The following is an 18563-nucleotide window of genomic DNA, read 5'->3' as shown; positions in this document are numbered from 1 at the left end:
GATATTTCAACACGTGCTCTCAGCGCGCAGCGCTGAACCGATTTTGGTTTTTGTGTTCATTTCACCATTATAAGTAACTCTTCCTTATCTTCTCATCTTCTCCAGGTTTTCAGCGTTTACCTCCCTTCCTTCGTATGGTGCACTATAGTATGAGTGGGGCGTCTTCGGATATTCCCGGCGTTCTGTTACTATTTTTAGAAGGTCACCGCAGTGTCCAGAACGTAAATTGGACCCGTAAATTATCCTCACTGTAAAAGTGCAAAGGTCGAATCAATTTATAGCCACGCGAAAAATACACTGTCATCTATCTCTCTATATATACGGCTTCTCTGTGTTTGTGTGTGTGTGAGTGTGTGTGTGTGTGTGTGTGTGTGTGTGTGTGTGTGTGTGTGTCTCTCTATGTGAGCAACACCTGGGGATTGTTCAGTTCTGTTTGTGATGTGGTCTGGCGGCTTTTGTGTATTTGTATGTACTGGCCTTCCTTTGAAAAGCCATAACAGTTCAAAAGGGCTTACAGATAAGCTATAAATTGCTCAATCCTGTTTGAGTGGAGTTCGCCTCCAAAGGTGATTAACACGGTTACATTCGTCGACATGGATGGGACTCGATATGGTCAGGAATGGCATTATGGCCACTGAATCATTTTCGTGCTGTTCCCATTCCACGAATCTGGGAGGGACCTAAGCTTGACGGGTCCATTGTTCGGACCCGGCAAAGCCGGCGTACGGCTCTAAGTACTTCTTCCCGGCGAAGCCGGCTACCCGGCGAAGCGGGTATTCATTCTAGTACAATATATATTGCTCGTGCTATCACAGAATTCTTTCCTTACATTTCTTTGTTCTTGAATATAAAGTTCAGCTAGAGTTGCAAATTACTCTGGTATACGCAGATATTTTAGAATTCATTCGTACAAAATTAACCCTTGAAGTGTCAGAGAAAAATGTAAGTTTGTTAATATGAAAAGAAAACAGTAAAAAGCTGAAGAATAGGCTGGATATTCTGCAACTTGCTTGTCCATCCTGTGGATCATGAGCTGGATATATTTGTGGAACTCTGTGTACTTGACTTCACTTTGGAGAAGCTCCCAGTATGGACCGGTGATTCGGACGAAGACCATAGGACAACAGCACACACCACAGCTACAAGTCGGAGGTCATCCAGACCTGCAGCAACACTCTCAATCTTGAGGTTTGAGTGGCTCTCTTCCCTCATCCCTCTCTCCCTACCGCCAACAATCGACTTTTCTCTACCTCTCTCCTTCCCCCTCTCTCCCTCCCCTCTGTCCCTCCATCCCACTCTCTTTCTCTCCCTCCCTCCCCCTCTCTCTCCCTCCTACTCTCTTCCTCCCCCCTTATCTCCCTCCTCGTCTCTTACTCCCTCCCTCCTCTCTCTCTCTCCCTCCATCCCACTATCTCTTTCCCTCCCTCCCCTCTCTCTCTCCCTACCTCCATCCCTCCCACACTTCCTCTCCCCCCTGTTCTTCCTCCCTCACTATCTCCCTCCCTCCCCTTCTCTCACTCCCTCCGTCCTCTCTCTCTCCCTCCATCCCACTATTTCTTTCCATCCCTCCCTCTTCCTCCCCATTTATCTCTCCCTCCATAGCTCTCCCCCCCTCACCCTCCCTCTCTTTCTCCCTCTCTCCACCCCTCTTTCCATCTCTCTATCTCCCTCCCTCCCTTTATTTCTCTCACTCCCTGCATCCCACTCCCTCCACCCCCCCCCCCCCCCCCTGCCCCTGCTGTGTCTCCTCTCTCTCATTCTCTCCTCTCTCTCTCACTTTCTCTCACTCCCTGTCTAGTCTCTCCCCCCCCCCCTCTCTCTCTCTCTCCCTCTTTCCATCTTTCCATCTTGTGTAAATTCGTAGTGTTATTTTCACTGTTTTGTCATTTCTCTTGACAACACTTCTTCTTCCAAATATTCTGGTAAAACCAAGTAAGTCCGCTTGCTTAGATCTGCGCATTTTTTGTTAGATCTGATATTGGGGGGGTAAAGTGGTAAAACCAAGTAAGTCCACAATTTGCCCAACAAAACCAAAACCATCCATCAGATTATTATGAAAATCGGGTTTTAAACGTAAATTAATGCTATTTATCTTATTATCTCGGTGGTTTGATCTAGATAATCATCACTTTTGATACATTTTATCAAACAGTAAAAGTCGTTTTTCTCGGAAGTAGCGTCAGTGGACTTACTCGGTTTCAGCACACGGCAGAGTAGGCTACAGACAGACAGATCTAGATCTAGCGTCTCCCGCTTACTGTCAAAGAAACTACAATGTACAGTGTTTGTTACTGTGTGTGTGCGTGTGTATGTGTGACGGAGTGATTGAGTTTGTGTTACTGTTTGTCGATTTCTTACGGGAGCCTTGAAGGCTTCGCCTCTTGTTAGTTATAACTGATGTAATGGTATCGTTTCTTTATAAGTAAGCCAAAGGCAATTCTCAACTGTAACCCGAAATACCGGAGTTCTAACGTTGCAGCATGCAAAGCACACCTTGAAACGACATCGAGCAGACGACACAAAACCGCTGATTTTGCCACGGGTCACGTGACCTCGCTTTTTCCATGATTTTCCACTTATATTTAGGTGCTACAACCACAAAACCTTCAGAAACCATGAATATAAAAGCCCAGTCAAAGTTGCCCATTCAACAATCCTTCCTTTGAAACGTACATTTAATTAAATCTGTTGAGAACCACAGCTACCATTTTACACACATGAACACCATCAATGGACGACCGATCTCTGCACATGCGATCGGCATTACTCGCATGTATCCGCACAGATTTTATTTATAACTGATAAAAACAATATGAATCAGGATTCTTAAGAACTGTACTCACCAACAAGAGCTTTGAGATTCCATGATTCGCATGGACGAGGCCGAGAATCAGCGATGTCTTCAGTCGCTCGACAGGGCCGTGAACAAGCTTCGGCCATCACGGCTCAGGGTGACTGGGTTGCACAGACGGCTTTGTTTACGTTTTTCTCCCGTAAAGTGCTCGGCGTACAAATAACGTTTAGGCAAGAAAAATACCGCATTAATTAGTCGAATACTTCTTCTTTCTGATAATATCCTTTTGAAATCGATTGTAAATCGCAAAACTTCCAAAAATGTATATCATATATTTCATTTGCTTTGCACGTTTTCTTGCCAACGTCCGATCCCGTTTACTGTTACATGTAAATGAAGCTGAGAAACAAAGCTTTTAATTGGTTATCATTTCTAGGTCAACCGATGAAACAACGCGAAGCACTCTGAGATTGTGTGAGCATACCGTCAGGCCTGACATGCCACAGAGCGTGACGTAATGGCATCCGGTGGTCACGGGGCCCTCGGTTTGAGAGTTGTTATCTGTTCTAGCTCAACAAATACAAACAACCATCACCACAGAAACCAAGATAAGACTTCGAACTTTTGTTTCATTCAGTTTTTTATTACATGCGGTACGTAATTACACCAGAAATCATTTGTGAACCATTAGCAAAACGGGATAACACCGGCTTTAGGACAACTCGGGAAAGAGGCTTTTGACTACCTATTAAATTAACCAAATATTACAAGCTATGCGTTTCTTTTTTTGAACAGTATATAAAAGAATGTTTTATTATTATTATTATTATTATTAGTGTGTATGTGTTGTACAAATGTGCAATGCCATGAGCTCATATGATAGAAAGGCGATTAGTAAGTCTCATTGTTGAATTGAATTATTGATAAACTGAAGTTTTGTTCACAGGTAAATAAAGCAATTTGTGTGGTGTTTCAGATTGTGTGTGACTGGAAGGACTACAACAAGCGCATGAAGCGCCTTGTGCGGATCGTCCAGGACCAAGTGGACAGGAATCGCTTGCCCTCCGTCCACCCCCACCACAGTATGCTCTACCCCCTTACCCCGGAACAAAGAAAGGCCATTGCTGCCTGCCACGCCAATCTCTGCACTGAGAAAGTGTGTATTCATTTCTTTTATACATTTATACCTGTACAGTGTTTGAGTTGGTGTGTGTGTGCCTGACAGGGTTCGTACAGAGTCCTTGAACCCTGGAAAACTCCTTGAAAATTGGAAAACCTTTTCCAGGCCTTGAAAAGTGCTTGAAAATAGAGTTTTGTTAAATAGTCATTGAAAAGTACTTGATTTTTCCAAATTGTTGCCTATACATTTCGTCAGCAGCTTGTCTTATTTAAAAAAAAAATGCAACCCCCTTTTTTTTCGTCAAATACAGTACACACATTTTGGGAGAATAAAAGATCGAGTGAAAACAAAAGCAGACGAACTAACTATTACTAGTCACCTGTAGTTGCTTCCCTTCCTGAAGGCAAGCTTGGTGCTTTGCATTAATTTGGGGAAAATCATGTCCTTGAAAAGCATTTATTTGGTCCTGGAAATGTCCTTGAAAACTCCTTGAATTGTATCAGCTCTGCCCTGCAGGAACCCAGGCCTGAGTTGGTGTGTGTGTGCCCATCTGGTTAACATTTCCATGTTTAGGTCTGTATGTTATGGGCCAGAACGTTTTAAGAATCATGGTTGAAAGTTAGACAAGGTTATCATTCAGATTGTATCAAAGGTATTCATCTTATATTGTGCGTGATATACATCTGGAAGCTTCAGACACAGCTCTGTTTGCTGCGCCAAGTGATCAAACCATACAGTGTAAGTTCTTAATCAGGATAATTTGACTCCTTGAAGTCTGATCTACTACTGATATAAAATGTCTCTGTACAAATACTTTTGCGCAAACATGCTTGTTTGATATGACTAAAGTGAAGAGAGAAAAAAAAGCTGCAACTGTTTGCATTGCAGGTGGCTGTCCTTCACAAAGAGGCTTACCTGTTCCCCAAGGACTTGAGAGCCAGCGGCGGTCGTCTGCGCATTGGCTACGTCAGCTCTGACTTCTGCAACCACCCCACCTCCCACCTAATGCAAAGCATCCCCGGCATGCACGACAGGAGCAAAGTCGAGGTGAGGAAATGACTATGTTATGTATGTTTGGTTTGGTCTGTGTGGTCATGGCTCATATTTATTTTGCTGCACTAACATGCTGCCAAGACACAGCACCAGCTTCTCTCAACATGTGTGTTGTTGAGCTGACCGTTCATCGCTGTGTACAGTAAACATTCCCTCGCTATACCGGTTGTTCTTGGTGATCTTCTGGTACGATTGGTAATGACAATTCAGAAAACAGAGAACAAGGTCCTCACTTACATTGCTACTTTCCAACTTTTGCCAAGTTGTACAGAAAACCTACTGGCTACTCACATCCACTCACAACAGGCTTTAAACACTCATGCACTCGTCGACAACAGAGACGATGATTTGTGAACAAGAAACAATTAACAAGTGGCTCTATCCCATCTCCCCCCCTTTCCCCGTCACGATATAACCTTCGTGGTTGAAAACGACGTTAAACACCAAATAAAGAAAGAAAGAGACGATGATGGATACAGGGTGGGCGGGGAATCGGTCGCAGACAGACATCTTCCCTTTCTATCAGACTTATCCTGCTGCACTAACATGCTGCAAAGTCACAGCACCAGCTTCTCTCGACATGTGTGTTGTTGAGCTGACCGTTCATCGCTGTGTACAGTAAACATTCCCTCGCTATACCGGTTGTTTCTGGTGATCCTCTGGTACGATAGGTAATGACAATTCAGAGATCAGAGAACAAATTCCTCACTTGAATCTCTTCATACATATATTTCCCAAATTGTAGAGAGAAAAAACTACTGGCTACTCATTTCCACTCAATACTGGCTTTGCACACACATACACTCGTCGCTTTCATTCGATAATGAAGTCAACAAGAGAAATTAACATGCAAATGGGATACAGGAAGGACGGTGACTCAGAGGCAGACAGACATCTTCCCTCTCACTTAGTTATCGTGCTGCACTAACATGCTGCTAAGACACAGCACCAGCTTCTCTCGACATGTGTGTTGTTGAGCTGACCGTTCATCGCTGTGTACAGTAAACATTCCCTCGCTATACCGGTTGTTTCTGGTGATCCTCTGGTACGATTGGGAATGACAATTTCGAGTAAAGTTCAAAAGGAGTGACAATTCAGAAAACAGAGAACAAAGTCCTCACTTACATTGCTATATACATACTTTTTTCAAGTTGTACAACAAAAACTACTTCCTACTTAATCTACTCAATACTGGCTTTGCACACACATACACTCATCGACAACAGAGAGGATGATGCAAACAAGATACATGTAGGACTGTGACTCAAGAGGCAGACAGACATCTTCCCTTTCTATCAGATTTATCCTGTTGCACTGCTAAGACACAGCACCAGCTTCTCTCAATACGCGTGTTGTTGAGCTGACCGTTCATCGCTGTGTACAGTAAACATTCCCTCGCTATACCGGTTGTTCTTGGTGATCTTCTGGTACGATTGGTAATGACAATTGTCGTCATTACTTGTTGGGATGAATCCCGCTACATGCTTTACTGGCCAAGACATGATCCCTCACACGTTCATTTCCAGGTTCACTTTAGTCACAATAAATATCAAAATTAACAGTTAACAAATTAATTCCTCATGAATTACAACATCACACTTTTCCCCAGTTCCTCAAAGACATGCTTAGAACTCCCATCAACTCAGTACTATTCTTGCATGCACATGCTTTTGCTGGATACCACTATGTATTGATGAAGTCGACAACACAGATGATGATTCAGACCGTATGCAGGGTGGGCGGGGACTCCGTTGCAGACGGACATCTTCCCACTCGCTCAAATTACCCCGCTGCAATAACATACTGCCAAGTCACAGCACCAGCTTCTCTCCACATGCTAGTTGTTGAGCTGACCGTTCATCGCTGTGTACAGTAAACATTCCCTCGCTATACCGATGTTCTTGGTGATCCTCTGGTACGATAGGTAATGACAATTGAGAGAACAAATTCCTCACTTACATTGCTACATATATTCTTTTCCCCAAGTTGTACAAAAATAATAAGAATTTCGTGGTACTCGCATCTACTCAATACTTGCTTTTCACACACATGCACTCATAGCTTTCACTCGATAATGAAGTCGACAACAGAGACGATGGTGCGAACAGGATACTGGAAGAACGGTGACTCATAGGCAGACTGACATCTTCCCTTTCATTCAAATTTATCGTGCTGCACCAAGATCCTGTCAAAGACACAGCACCAGCTTCTCTCAACATGGGTGTTGTTGAGCTGACCGTTCATCGCTGTGTACAGTAAACATTCCCTCGCTATACCGGTTGTTTCTGGTGATCCTCTGGTACGATAGGTAATGACAATTGTCCTCATTCCTTGTTACTTTTAGTGGTATTGCGGAGAATGCCATTACATGCCGTATTGGCTAAGACGCACGATCCCTCACACTTTCATTTCCAGGTTCACCTTGGTCCAGCAAAAATCAAAATTAACAATTTAATTCCTCTTGTGAATGACAACACCACACTTTTCCTCAGTTCCACAAAGACATGCTCAGTACTCGCATCAGTTCGGTTTTAGCCTTGCCTGCACATGCAATTCTGGATACCACCATGTTTTGATGAAGTCGACAACAGAGACAATGATGCAAACAGGATAATGGTGGGCAGGGCCTAGGTCGGAGACGGACATCTTCACTCTTGCTTAAATTGATCGTGCTGCACTAACATGCTGCTAAGACACAGCACCAGCTTCTCTCGACATGCTAGTTGTTGAGCTGACCGTTCATCGCTGTGTACAGTAAACATTCCCTCGCTATACCGGTTGTTTCTGGTGATCCTCTGGTACGATAGGTAATGACAATATTGTCCTCATTCCTTGTTATGTGAAGGGGTGTTTGAGTAAATGGCGCAATATGGACAAACTGGTAGAAACACACAATTCCTGACGGTTATATTTCCAGCTTTACCCTCACAACAAAGATCCAAATAACACAGTAAACAGTTTAAAGCCTGTTGTGAATTACAACATTACACTTTGCCAAAGTTCCACTAAGACATTCTTAGTATGCAACATCAACTCAGTATTAGCCTTGAACGCACATGCACATGTCGCTTTTGCTTGATACCACAAACATAATTGACGAAATCGACAATGGAGACGATGATTCAGACAAGATACAGGGTGGGCAGTGACTCTGTCGCAGACGGACATAATCCGTTTTGCTTAAATTTATCATGCTGCACTAACATACTGCCAAGTCACAGCACCAGCTTCTCTCAACATGTGTGTTGTTGAGCTGACCGTTCATCGCTGTGTACAGTAAACATTCCCTCACTATACCGGTTCTTGGTGATTCTCTGGTACGATTGGTAGTGACAATTGTCCTCATTCCTTCTTTCTTGTAGGGGTTTTAGGTTACAACGCCTCACTTTTCCCCAGTTCCACAAAGACATGTTCAGTGCCCAAATCAACTCGGTACCCACTAGCCTTGCGTGCACATATACATGTACAAGTTTTTCGCTGGATACCACTACATATTGATGAAATCAACAAGAGAGACGATGATTCAGACAGTATACAGGGTGGGTGGGGACTCGGGTCACAGGCAGATATCTTCCCTCTCGCTGAGACTTGTCCTGCTGCGCTAACATACTGCTAAGACACAGCACCAGCTTCTCTCAACATGCTAGTTGTTGAGCTGACCGTTCATCGCTGTGTACAGTAAACATTCCCTCGCTATACCGGTTGTTCTTGGTGATCTGGTACGATTGGTAATGACAATTTCAAGTAAAGTTCAAAAAGAGTCTGGTCATTGGACATAGCAACAGTTATGGAGAGAAAAAACCACTTGTCTAATGTGGGAGGTCTATTCAAACAATATTCAAGTCATCTTATCCAGCCCATTTGTAAAAATTTAAGATGCTGCTTTCATGATTTCTGTGGTGCAGGTTTTATTTTGTCACTGATAGTAAGAAACTTTATCTGATCTTGTTGCAGATCTTCTGCTATGCATTGAGCTCCGATGACAACACAAACTTCAGGGGCAAGATTGAAAAGGAAGTTGAACACTTTGTGGATCTTTCCAAGGTAAGCTTATACTATTTGTATTTTTTGCAAAGAGGGGCCTTTTTTGTCTTGATCTCAAAAGCATCTTCATCTTGCACGTCGGAGTGATGATTGCGCTGCCTGTTGCTCTTACCTATGGCAGTGTTAAGTGTTAGCGTAACATAGTGTATTAGAACGATTTTTAAGTCCCCTATGACTTTGTCTAATTATATAACTTGTGTCGCCTTGTGCGTACCCATGAGTGTGGTTATTTACCCCAATTTTTATGTCGCAGATCGCCTGCAACGGCAAAGCCGCAGACCGTATCCACGCTGACGGAATCCACATCCTGGTCAACATGAACGGTTACACCAAGGGTGCTCGCAACGAGCTCTTCGCTCTCAAGGCTGCTCCTATCCAGGTGTGTTATTTGTAGGGTTTCAGGCAGATCTCTTAGAAGTCCAGTATGAAACATGGAGATTTTATCCTAATTTCCTCCTTTAACCCTTTGACCCTCAGCACTCAGAAGGAAATTTCCCCAAATCTGGGGTACTTCATTAGAAAAATCATTAATTAATCTAGACCAATCAGATGTAAACAGGATAGTCCTTGTGTACATGTTCATCCATAGGTCCTAAATCAACACTTTCTGCAATCCTATCATGTCTAGCACATTCACCACGACCTCTGCTTTGAACACGACCACGACCACGCCCTCTCGGTACTGATGTACTTGTCGAAGATATTCTCCTCAGAATCAGACACACCGTTGTCAGGTTGTTCAACATAAACATTGCCTTCTTCGTCGGAACTTGTTTTCCTCATCGCTGACATCTCCATTACCACATCAAATATAAAGCGATGAACGTCTTCCACATCATACCTACGCACAAACCTCGACGCCATCTTGGATCACATGAAAAAATCCCGGAGAAAAACCTCAAAATACACACTTTAAAATCGCTTTTCAATAACACATGGAGGCAGCCATTTGTAGTAAACTCACGTGACTGACCATGTGATAAAAGTCATGTGATTTGATCATGTGACTAGCGTGAGGGCTGTATTTAGAACAGTGACCTCACAGCCACGTGTAGATGCGCGGCTGCTAGCGAAAGGCTTAAATAAGGTGAAAGTAGACTGAAGGGACTTTGACTTTACCACAATGCTTCGTTACGATTCATTTCCTCACCATCCCTGTCAAACTGTTTGGATACAAATCGTTAAACCAAATGTTTGTATAAACTGGATGTTACAGTGATAGAACCTTACTTTACCTCTTCTGTGGCAGGCCCTGACAAATGTTTCAATGAGTAGCACTGCTTGTATTGTGCAGGCCATGTGGCTGGGGTACCCCGGAACGAGCGGCGCAGACTACATGGACTACATCGTGACTGACCGTGTCACCTCCCCCTTGGAGCTGGCCTGCCAGTACTCTGAGAAGCTGGCCTACATGCACCACACCTTCTTCGTGGGCGACCACATGCAGATGTTCCCTCACATGACCGAGCGCATCCTTCTGCGTTTCATGGATGCTCACACTGGCATCACCGTCCACTGGACCTTCAACGGTGTGGACCTGGACTCCCTGAAAAAGCTGGCCGTCTACGTGGAGGTGAGGAGTGGCTGCTTTACTGCGTTGCTTGGCTGCAAGAAAGGGTAGTCTTCCGTAGTGTTCTGCCCTACAAATGTTCCTGGTTGCCAAGACATGCCTGTAATTGTCTGCCTTCTTTTATATGGTATGAAAACATGTCGGAGAAGTGTCGGTGTGGAAAGGATTTCTTTCCACGTCTGCTTTCTTGATGTTTGTGATCAACAACTTGATGCATCATTTGAACGTGCTTTACACTGGTTAAGTACGACAGTCGTATTTGAGATAAATGTCCGTGTATATTAGTGTCAGTCTGAGAAGATCAAAATGTGTTTAGTTTTTATAACCCTGAGCGTGACATAATGATACATCAGCTTGAATTCTTATCATGTAAGCAGCGTAAAGAGATATCTCATTGGACGTTGCATATTGATGTTTCCAGGAGAAAGTGCAGAAGGCTTTACACGGGACCACAACGGATCTTGCCAATGGAGAAGTGGCTGAAGTGAGGACCACAGTGATAGAACTGCCTGCCCCCATGCTGCAGACCCTGCACACCATGATCACCGCCAACCAGCCGCAGTGCACCATCGGCAACGTGCTGGTGCAGAATGGACTCACCACCAACCAGGTATGTCAACATTCACCTCTTCTTCTCCTCCTTCTCCTTTATTATCTTCTGTGTCTGATGGGGGCCACTCCACTCTAATCCTCAGCTCGGTTGATGCCATGAAGCTGGTTGTCGGATCCAGGTCGCTGGCTGAGTCCCAGTTTGGCTCTAGTCTTACTGTATCTTCGTCGTGCTCATGTAAACTTAATATTTGTACACATGTTTCTGGGAGTATTAGTGAGTGGTTAGGCATTCTTCACCCTGAGCTGTTGTCTAATTCAGGGATTCTTTTGCTTTCTGATCATGAAATATGACACAGATAATCTATTAATTTGGTTTCTTATAAAAATTTCACAGAGAATGTATTAATTTGGTTTCTTCCATGTTTTCAGACCAACACCAAGGCTGCAACAGGGGAGGAAGTTCCTCGCTCTGTGGTGCTGTCTGCCCGTACCTCCTATGGACTGCCTGAAAATGCAGTGGTGTTCTGCAACTTCAACCAGCTTTACAAGATCGATCCTGAGACTATGGCCATGTGGGTCGACATTCTCAAGCAGGTAACTATTGTCTTCTTCGTCCACTACGTTTTACTTACTTTTGTATTAATCCTTAGGCTGGTTGTCACGACATATGTTGCGCTACTTTACGTATACTGTCACCTGGTTGTCACGACATATGTCGTGCTACTGGCTCAGTCTGTTTGGTCGGTTCCGATTACCTCCCATGGATGCGAAAACCTATATGACCGTTTTTCTTTATTTTTGTCTCTGTTAATTCACCAGTGGCAATGTAACGTGTTACAGAATTGCACCAGTGAAAGGGTTAAAGTATGCTTGATAAGGTGTGAAATGAAAAAAAAAATATAAGCCCTTGTTATTCCTTGGAAATGAATCGGTGAGTTCACAACAGCACACCTTTCTGAAGCCTACAAAACTGTAAAGGAGAAGTATACCTTGTTTTGACACTCGCAGAAGAAAAGGAACATCAACATCCATAAGCTGGAAAAAGTGCCTTACAGTTGTGTTTGATATGAGAAAGTATTGTGCACATGTTGAGGACCCAAGTAGATGATGGAATTTATTGACATGAATGTGACAGGTTCCCAATGGTGTGCTGTGGTTGCTTCGCTTCCCTGCTGTCGGTGAAGCCAACGTGCTGGCAACTGCTGCAGAGATGGGTCTGCCTGCTGGACGAATCATCTTCTCCAACGTGGCTCCCAAGGTAAATTTTCTTACAAGATTCTGGATCTCTTGAAGAAATGGTTGCTTGTTTTCTGACAGGACGGTTTGGGGTAATGTTTGTCTAGTTTTTGGTTTCTGCAATCTTGTCAAATAATTTCTTCTGTTGTTTGTCTGTGAGCCATTACTATTTTGGCATGCATATTCAAAAACACAAAGCCACACACATAACATTTAAAATGAAAATACAAACAAATTGTCCTGTAGATTTACTTAATCAGACATGAAATGAAATAAATAATGAAGAAAGTTGTATGTACTGGTTTAGAATATTTTGTATTACCCTCAGTTGACATAACGTTGCTGCCTATGACTTGGACTTGTGCCTAAGTGATGGTGAATGGTTTTACAGGAGGAGCATGTACGTCGTGGCCAGCTGGCTGACGTGTGTCTGGACACCCCTCTGTGCAACGGGCACACCACGGGCATGGATGTGCTGTGGGCGGGAATCCCCATGGTGACTCTGCCAGCCGAGACCCTGGCCTCCCGTGTGGCGTCCTCACAGCTCGTCACCCTGGGCTGCCCTGAGCTGGTGGCCAAGACTCGTCACGACTACGTCGACATTGCTGCAAAGCTGGGCAACGATGTGGACTAGTGAGTGCTCATCTTTCTGTTTCGGTTTGCTTCTTAGGACTCTTTTTTGCAAACAAAAGATGGCATGTAATTTGTGCTTTTTGTTCTTCAAGGGGAATTGGATTAGAGACTTGATTTTTGCAGCCAAACAGTGGTGTGTAATTAGTGTTTGTCATTGTTAATAGCATTGTTTCAAGAGAGGAGATTGAATTTTAATTAGTTTCTTCTGCAGAAAGAATACCACTTTTTAACAAAAAACATCAACATATTTGTAGACTGATGAGAAAGTGAAGTCTTTTTGGCGCAAAACATATTGTTATCTTAATTATTTCAGATTACTTATGTATGTATGTTTTTTGCAGCTTGCGAAAGATGCAGGCGAAGGTGTTCATGGCACGCACCTCTTCCCCTTTGTTCAACACCAGGCTCTACACCCACCACCTGGAGAACCTCTTCTACCGTATGTGGGACCGCTACGAGCACAACCTGCCAGCCAACCACCTCACCAAGACAACCGATGCCAGAGCTTTCTCTTGACTTACTGCATTTACCGAAAGAGGCCAGTTCTGACTGGTACAAAAAAAGACGGGAACACCCCAGATACTGTGTCTCAACACACCAGAGGGTAGTGAAAGACAAGAATAAGCAGTGCTAAGGCCAAAAAAAAAAAATGCTTTGGTTACGGTTTCCCGACCGACCCTAACTTTTTGGGCCGACCCTAAACTTTTTTTTTGGTCCTAAAGCTAAAAATAAAATGAACCAAACACATACATACACACACAAAAAAACACACACACACACAAAAACCCACCGAAAACGACAACACCACGGCACAGAGAAAACATCGATCGCCGGCGAGCAGACAACAACAAGCCCGACAAGGGACACCACTCCGCTTTTTACAACTCCCATATCCAAGGGAAGTCAGTCTCGTGCGTTCGTTCGTTGCGCGAACGTTTTTGCAATCGTATTCGGAAAGTGCGTTCATATCGAACAAACACGACTGATAAGTCGGTACTCGAAGAGTGCAACCTTGGTGGACATTTTTCATGATTTTCATCCAACTTTGGACGGCAAACTGTTCGGGATAAAATGTGTTGGGTCGACGAAAATAAGTGCCGAGCCCGAAGACTCTTTCGAACTGGACTTTGGCATGACTCTCGAAAACTGTGTTCACTAGTGGCACTATACAGTTTAAAGGGTATGTCCAGTTTTCTTTTCTTAACATGAAAAAGTAATTAATATCTGTGGTTCCAAATACACCAATATGAAAATACCTCGAATATCCTGCATACACAAATATTTTTATCATTTCAAGAGGGACCAACCAAAAAACAAAAAAAAAAAAAAAAAAAAAATTTAATCGACCTACCTACCCTATTTTTTTTGGCCATGAAACCGTAACCAAAGCATTTTTTTTTTTTGGCCTAAGAAGGAATGCCCTTGGACTGAAGTGGCAGTGTCTGCTTCAGGAGAACACAAGCAGGCATGAAAGTTGAGGAACTTGTCAGAATCCCCAAGTGTTTCCTGGTGGTTCCTCTGCTTTTGTTGTACACAACCACCAGATAATGTATGGTTTGAGATGCAAAAGAAGCAGATTAATGTGTGAAGGCTTCTTGGATCTGTTCACTGTTTGTCACTTTCAGAGGTGTTTTATCAGAGTTTGTGTGCCTCTAGTGTCTTATTGCCACATTATCTAGCACTTAGTCTTTGCATCAAGGGCTGAGCAGCCTGAGCTGTTACCACATTTTGAAAATGTCCCGTGTCATTTATAACATTCCTGTTGTGTTTATAAACATGCACTCATCCACATCAGGTAATCATCATATGATCTTAATGCTTCCCAGCCTTATGGGGGATACATTAGGTCAGGTTGGCTGCTTTCATCATTGTGCCACGTCTTGTGTGGCATTGAGAGGAACTCTTCCTGTCTAGACATGGTTATATTCATTTGTTTTTATCTTCAGTTGATGTTTCCTTTGAATCCTGGTGATTGCCTCATATACGTAGAGGTTTGATATGAATGTAGTGTGAAATCCGCATGTTTTGCTGAGAGGCAAAAGTGTATGCATTAGAGTAGAAATTATGGTAAGCAAATGAAGAGGAATAATTTTATGGTGGCTCACTTGCCGACTTGGACAAAAATGTCCTTCTGAAGGGTTTTATGTTAGTTACACTGTGAACTTGTATATATTCTCTGGGCATGGGTGTTGCCTGTGCCAAACCGCTGTGTTAACTTGCCATTATTCAGATTGAGACGTGACGACTGATAAATTGACAGCACTTTTGTTGCAGCTTTTTGTGTAGCATGTAACGGGAATTGTTGAACATTATTTCACTGGGGTGATTGGACAAACCTTTCACATTTTGTTCTTTATTTTTTGTCTTGCTTAGTTATTGCACCGAGTTGTGGATACTCATTTGTGTCAGTTGATTTCACTGTACACAGAAAAGTTGTGGGAATGATGAGATGCTTGATAGTGTAATGTCAGAGTGGATGCGGGAGTGTGTGGTTTGGTCGTGCTCATGGTGGGAACTGTATGTGTACCAAAAAACATTGAATCAGTATTGTTTGCACCTTGATCCTGTTTGGTTGTCTTGTGAAAAAAATACATGCTTCAAACAGGTGTAAATAGCATTGTTTATATCTAAATTATCCATAACTACCACACTTTCAGAATTTGTAAATATGGTTCGTTTTAGAACTGTTATAATTTATTTCTGGTCTTTGTACAGATGGAAGAAATTTTCTGTGTTGCTTTTGTTTTTTCCTGGGAATTTCACTCTTATTTACACAGAAAGGTGTTACCAATTCAGCCTATGCAAGTCTGTATCCTGAGAATTACTGTTCTGTTTATGGTCTACCAGAACCTTACATGTTCTGCGTATGCTGTCAATAGTTTTGTGTTCCTGGTCTGGATAAGAGGAACGACTTGCCATAACTGAATTTTTGATTGGCATTAACCAAAAGTGCATGGTTTGATGATTACAAAAATTGACTTAAAGATTGATTGTTTGAATTGATGTGTCCGTGTGAAAGATTTCAATCATACATGCCCTACAAGTGAAAATATTCACACAAGCAGTCAGTCACTCCAGAATTTGGCATATCTGCTGCTACTGCCATATAATGACATGGGTGCAACTCTGCCGGCTACACCCCGGCAGCCGGTTTTTGGTTTCATCGGCTGCCGATGTTTTTGTTCCAGGAGAGGGTTTTTTTTGGCATTTTAAATACTAAAAAAGCTGGACCTCAACTTTTGCCGGTTTTTGGAATTTTCCAGGTTGCACCCATGTAATGATATTGTGCAAAATTGGGTACAAGCTTATTTATTCAGATCTGCATATATCAATATTTATTTCACTTACAAATAATCGAGGAATGGCACCCTATCAAATTCAATTGCAAAATGAAACCTATCGCGGCCAAGCACCAGAGAGCAGAGATCATGAAATGACATCAAAATGGCAGTGCACTTGGTGACTGCTTTCACACATGCACACAAATAATCCTGTGCCTTTTACCTACTTTTCATCCACAGTTGAATCGGGGCTCAGATGATAACAGGTCTTTGGTGTGGTTTCTTCAGCTGGTTAAAGCACAAACTGATGACCAGAGCCCAACAGAAAACTCCACATGCTAATGAGACGAGGGCTATAAGATGCTCAAGTGACTCCACACCTTTCACTTCACAGCTTTCCACATTTTAAAGAGTTGAGAACAAAACAGAGCATAAGACATGATGAATCGTTCTTGGACGACCCCCTGGGTTCTTAAGACAAGAAACATCAACCACCATCACAAACTCGATCCCATTTCCACCTTCAATTTGACCAGGATCAACCAGACCAATGTCTTCATTACCCGTCATAAAAAAGTAGGTTTTAGCTGTAGATCTTTGTGATGCAGCCAATTATGTTAAAACCAAGTATATTGCCAGAAAGGTAATTCATTCCTCTACTATATAAAATAAAGAGTATTGTTTTTCATGAATTAGTGTTTATGCAGTGGACCGGAGACCTAGGACCGAAATCAAATTCGCAAAAGCAAACTTGCAGACACTAAAATACACACAAAAATCAAAATAAGCAAGAGTGACCCCGTTTTTGATCTCAAATGAAAGAACAACTCATTTTCTACCCATACAAATTTATTTGGTTCAGCTGTTGTGCTTAGCAGTGTTGTTTTGCCATTTTGAAGAAGACTGGTATCAGCCTTGTCGGAGGGGCGGGGATGTAGCTCAGTCGGTAGCGCGCTGGATTTGTATCCAGTTGGCCGCTGTCAGCGTGAGTTCGTTCCCACGTTCGGCGAGAGATTTATTTCTCAGTCAACTTTGTGTGCAGACTCTCCTCGGTGTCCGAACACCCCCGTGTGTACACGCAAGCACAAGACCAAGTGCGCACGAAAAAGATCCTGTAATCCATGTCAGAGTTCGGTGGGTTATAGAAACACGAAAATACCCAGCATGCTTCCTCCAAAAACGGCGTATGGCTGCCTAAATGGCGGGGAAAAAAACGTCCATACACGTAAAATTCCACTCGTGCAAAAAACACGAGTGTACGTGGGAGTTTCAGCCCACGAACGCAGAAGAAGAAGCCTTGTCAGAAGCCGTAAAAGGCTTGTTTTGGCATCATTTTTTGTGGGCTATATGGGTAAAAATCCTGTAGTTGTGCAATGGCTTGTTGTAAATTATAAGATCAAAACGGAAGAAATTTATTGTTTGGCCCAAACATGACCACACTGTGACCTTGAAATTTGAACCAGATTTGAGGCATGTCTGGAGGTCATCAAACTAAACCTCAACATTAAGGTTTTTGTTCACAGCCAGCCAGCCCATACAGACGAACACTGCTCATTACTGAGACTGATTATTTAGGTGAGTGAGCCAAAAAGGTTCAGTAATCATAACCAAGTTGAGGCAAATGCCTTAAAATGAGATCCCTTCATGAAGGGAAGTAAGCACTCGAGAGAATGAGAAATGTTGAAATAACCAGCAAATATATGTATTATTCAATTTATTGCCAGGTGTGCAGAGAATCCGAAGGGCACAAACAGACAAAAAGGTTGAGCCAAAGAACACATATAGTTTGCTTATAAGCCTATGCAGCAATGCAAGTGTTCCTGCTTTTGTAGACAACCAACCAACATACAACTACTGAAGGGGGACGGTACAGTAAAACCCCTCTTTTGTACACAACCAACCAACATACAACTACTGAAGGGGGACAGTACAGTGAAACCCCTCTTTTGTACACAACCAACCAACATACAACTACTGAAGGGGGACGGTACAGTGAAAACCCTCTTTTGTACACAACCAACCAACATACAACTACTGAAGGGGGACGGTACAGTGAAAACCCTCTTTTGTACACAACCAACCAACATACAACTACTGAAGGGGGACGGTACAGTGAAACCCCTCTTTTGTAGACAACCAACCAACATACAACTACTGAAGGGGGACGGTACAGTGAAACCCCTCTTTTGTACACAACCAACCAACATACAACTACTGAAGGGGGACGGTACAGTGGAACCCCTCTTTTGAGACCTCCCCACTTTTAAGACTTAGCTTTTT

General features: G+C 43.0%; 1 protein-coding gene across 1 annotated transcript in view; it reads left to right on the top strand.

Annotated features, from left to right (window-relative positions):
• The window catches only part of LOC138968701 (UDP-N-acetylglucosamine--peptide N-acetylglucosaminyltransferase 110 kDa subunit-like), a 32921-nt gene extending 16935 nt beyond the window's left edge, over positions 1-15986 (top strand). The window contains exons 12-22 of the mRNA XM_070341314.1: positions 3771-3950; positions 4803-4961; positions 8922-9011; positions 9265-9390; positions 10306-10584; positions 11003-11191; positions 11563-11727; positions 12269-12391; positions 12761-13002; positions 13344-13637; positions 14414-15986. Coding sequence (XP_070197415.1) covers positions 3771-3950; positions 4803-4961; positions 8922-9011; positions 9265-9390; positions 10306-10584; positions 11003-11191; positions 11563-11727; positions 12269-12391; positions 12761-13002; positions 13344-13518 — 1728 coding nt within the window. The 3' untranslated portion in view covers positions 13519-13637; positions 14414-15986. The remainder of the gene's footprint in view (positions 1-3770; positions 3951-4802; positions 4962-8921; positions 9012-9264; positions 9391-10305; positions 10585-11002; positions 11192-11562; positions 11728-12268; positions 12392-12760; positions 13003-13343; positions 13638-14413) is intronic.
• Positions 15987-18563: the final 2577 nt, after the last annotated feature.

The sequence above is a fragment of the Littorina saxatilis genome, linkage group LG6 (assembly GCF_037325665.1).
Source record: "Littorina saxatilis isolate snail1 linkage group LG6, US_GU_Lsax_2.0, whole genome shotgun sequence".
Taxonomy (NCBI): domain Eukaryota; kingdom Metazoa; phylum Mollusca; class Gastropoda; order Littorinimorpha; family Littorinidae; genus Littorina; species Littorina saxatilis.
The sequence above is the reverse complement of the archived record's forward strand: the minus strand, read 5'-3'. Positions and strand labels throughout refer to the sequence as shown.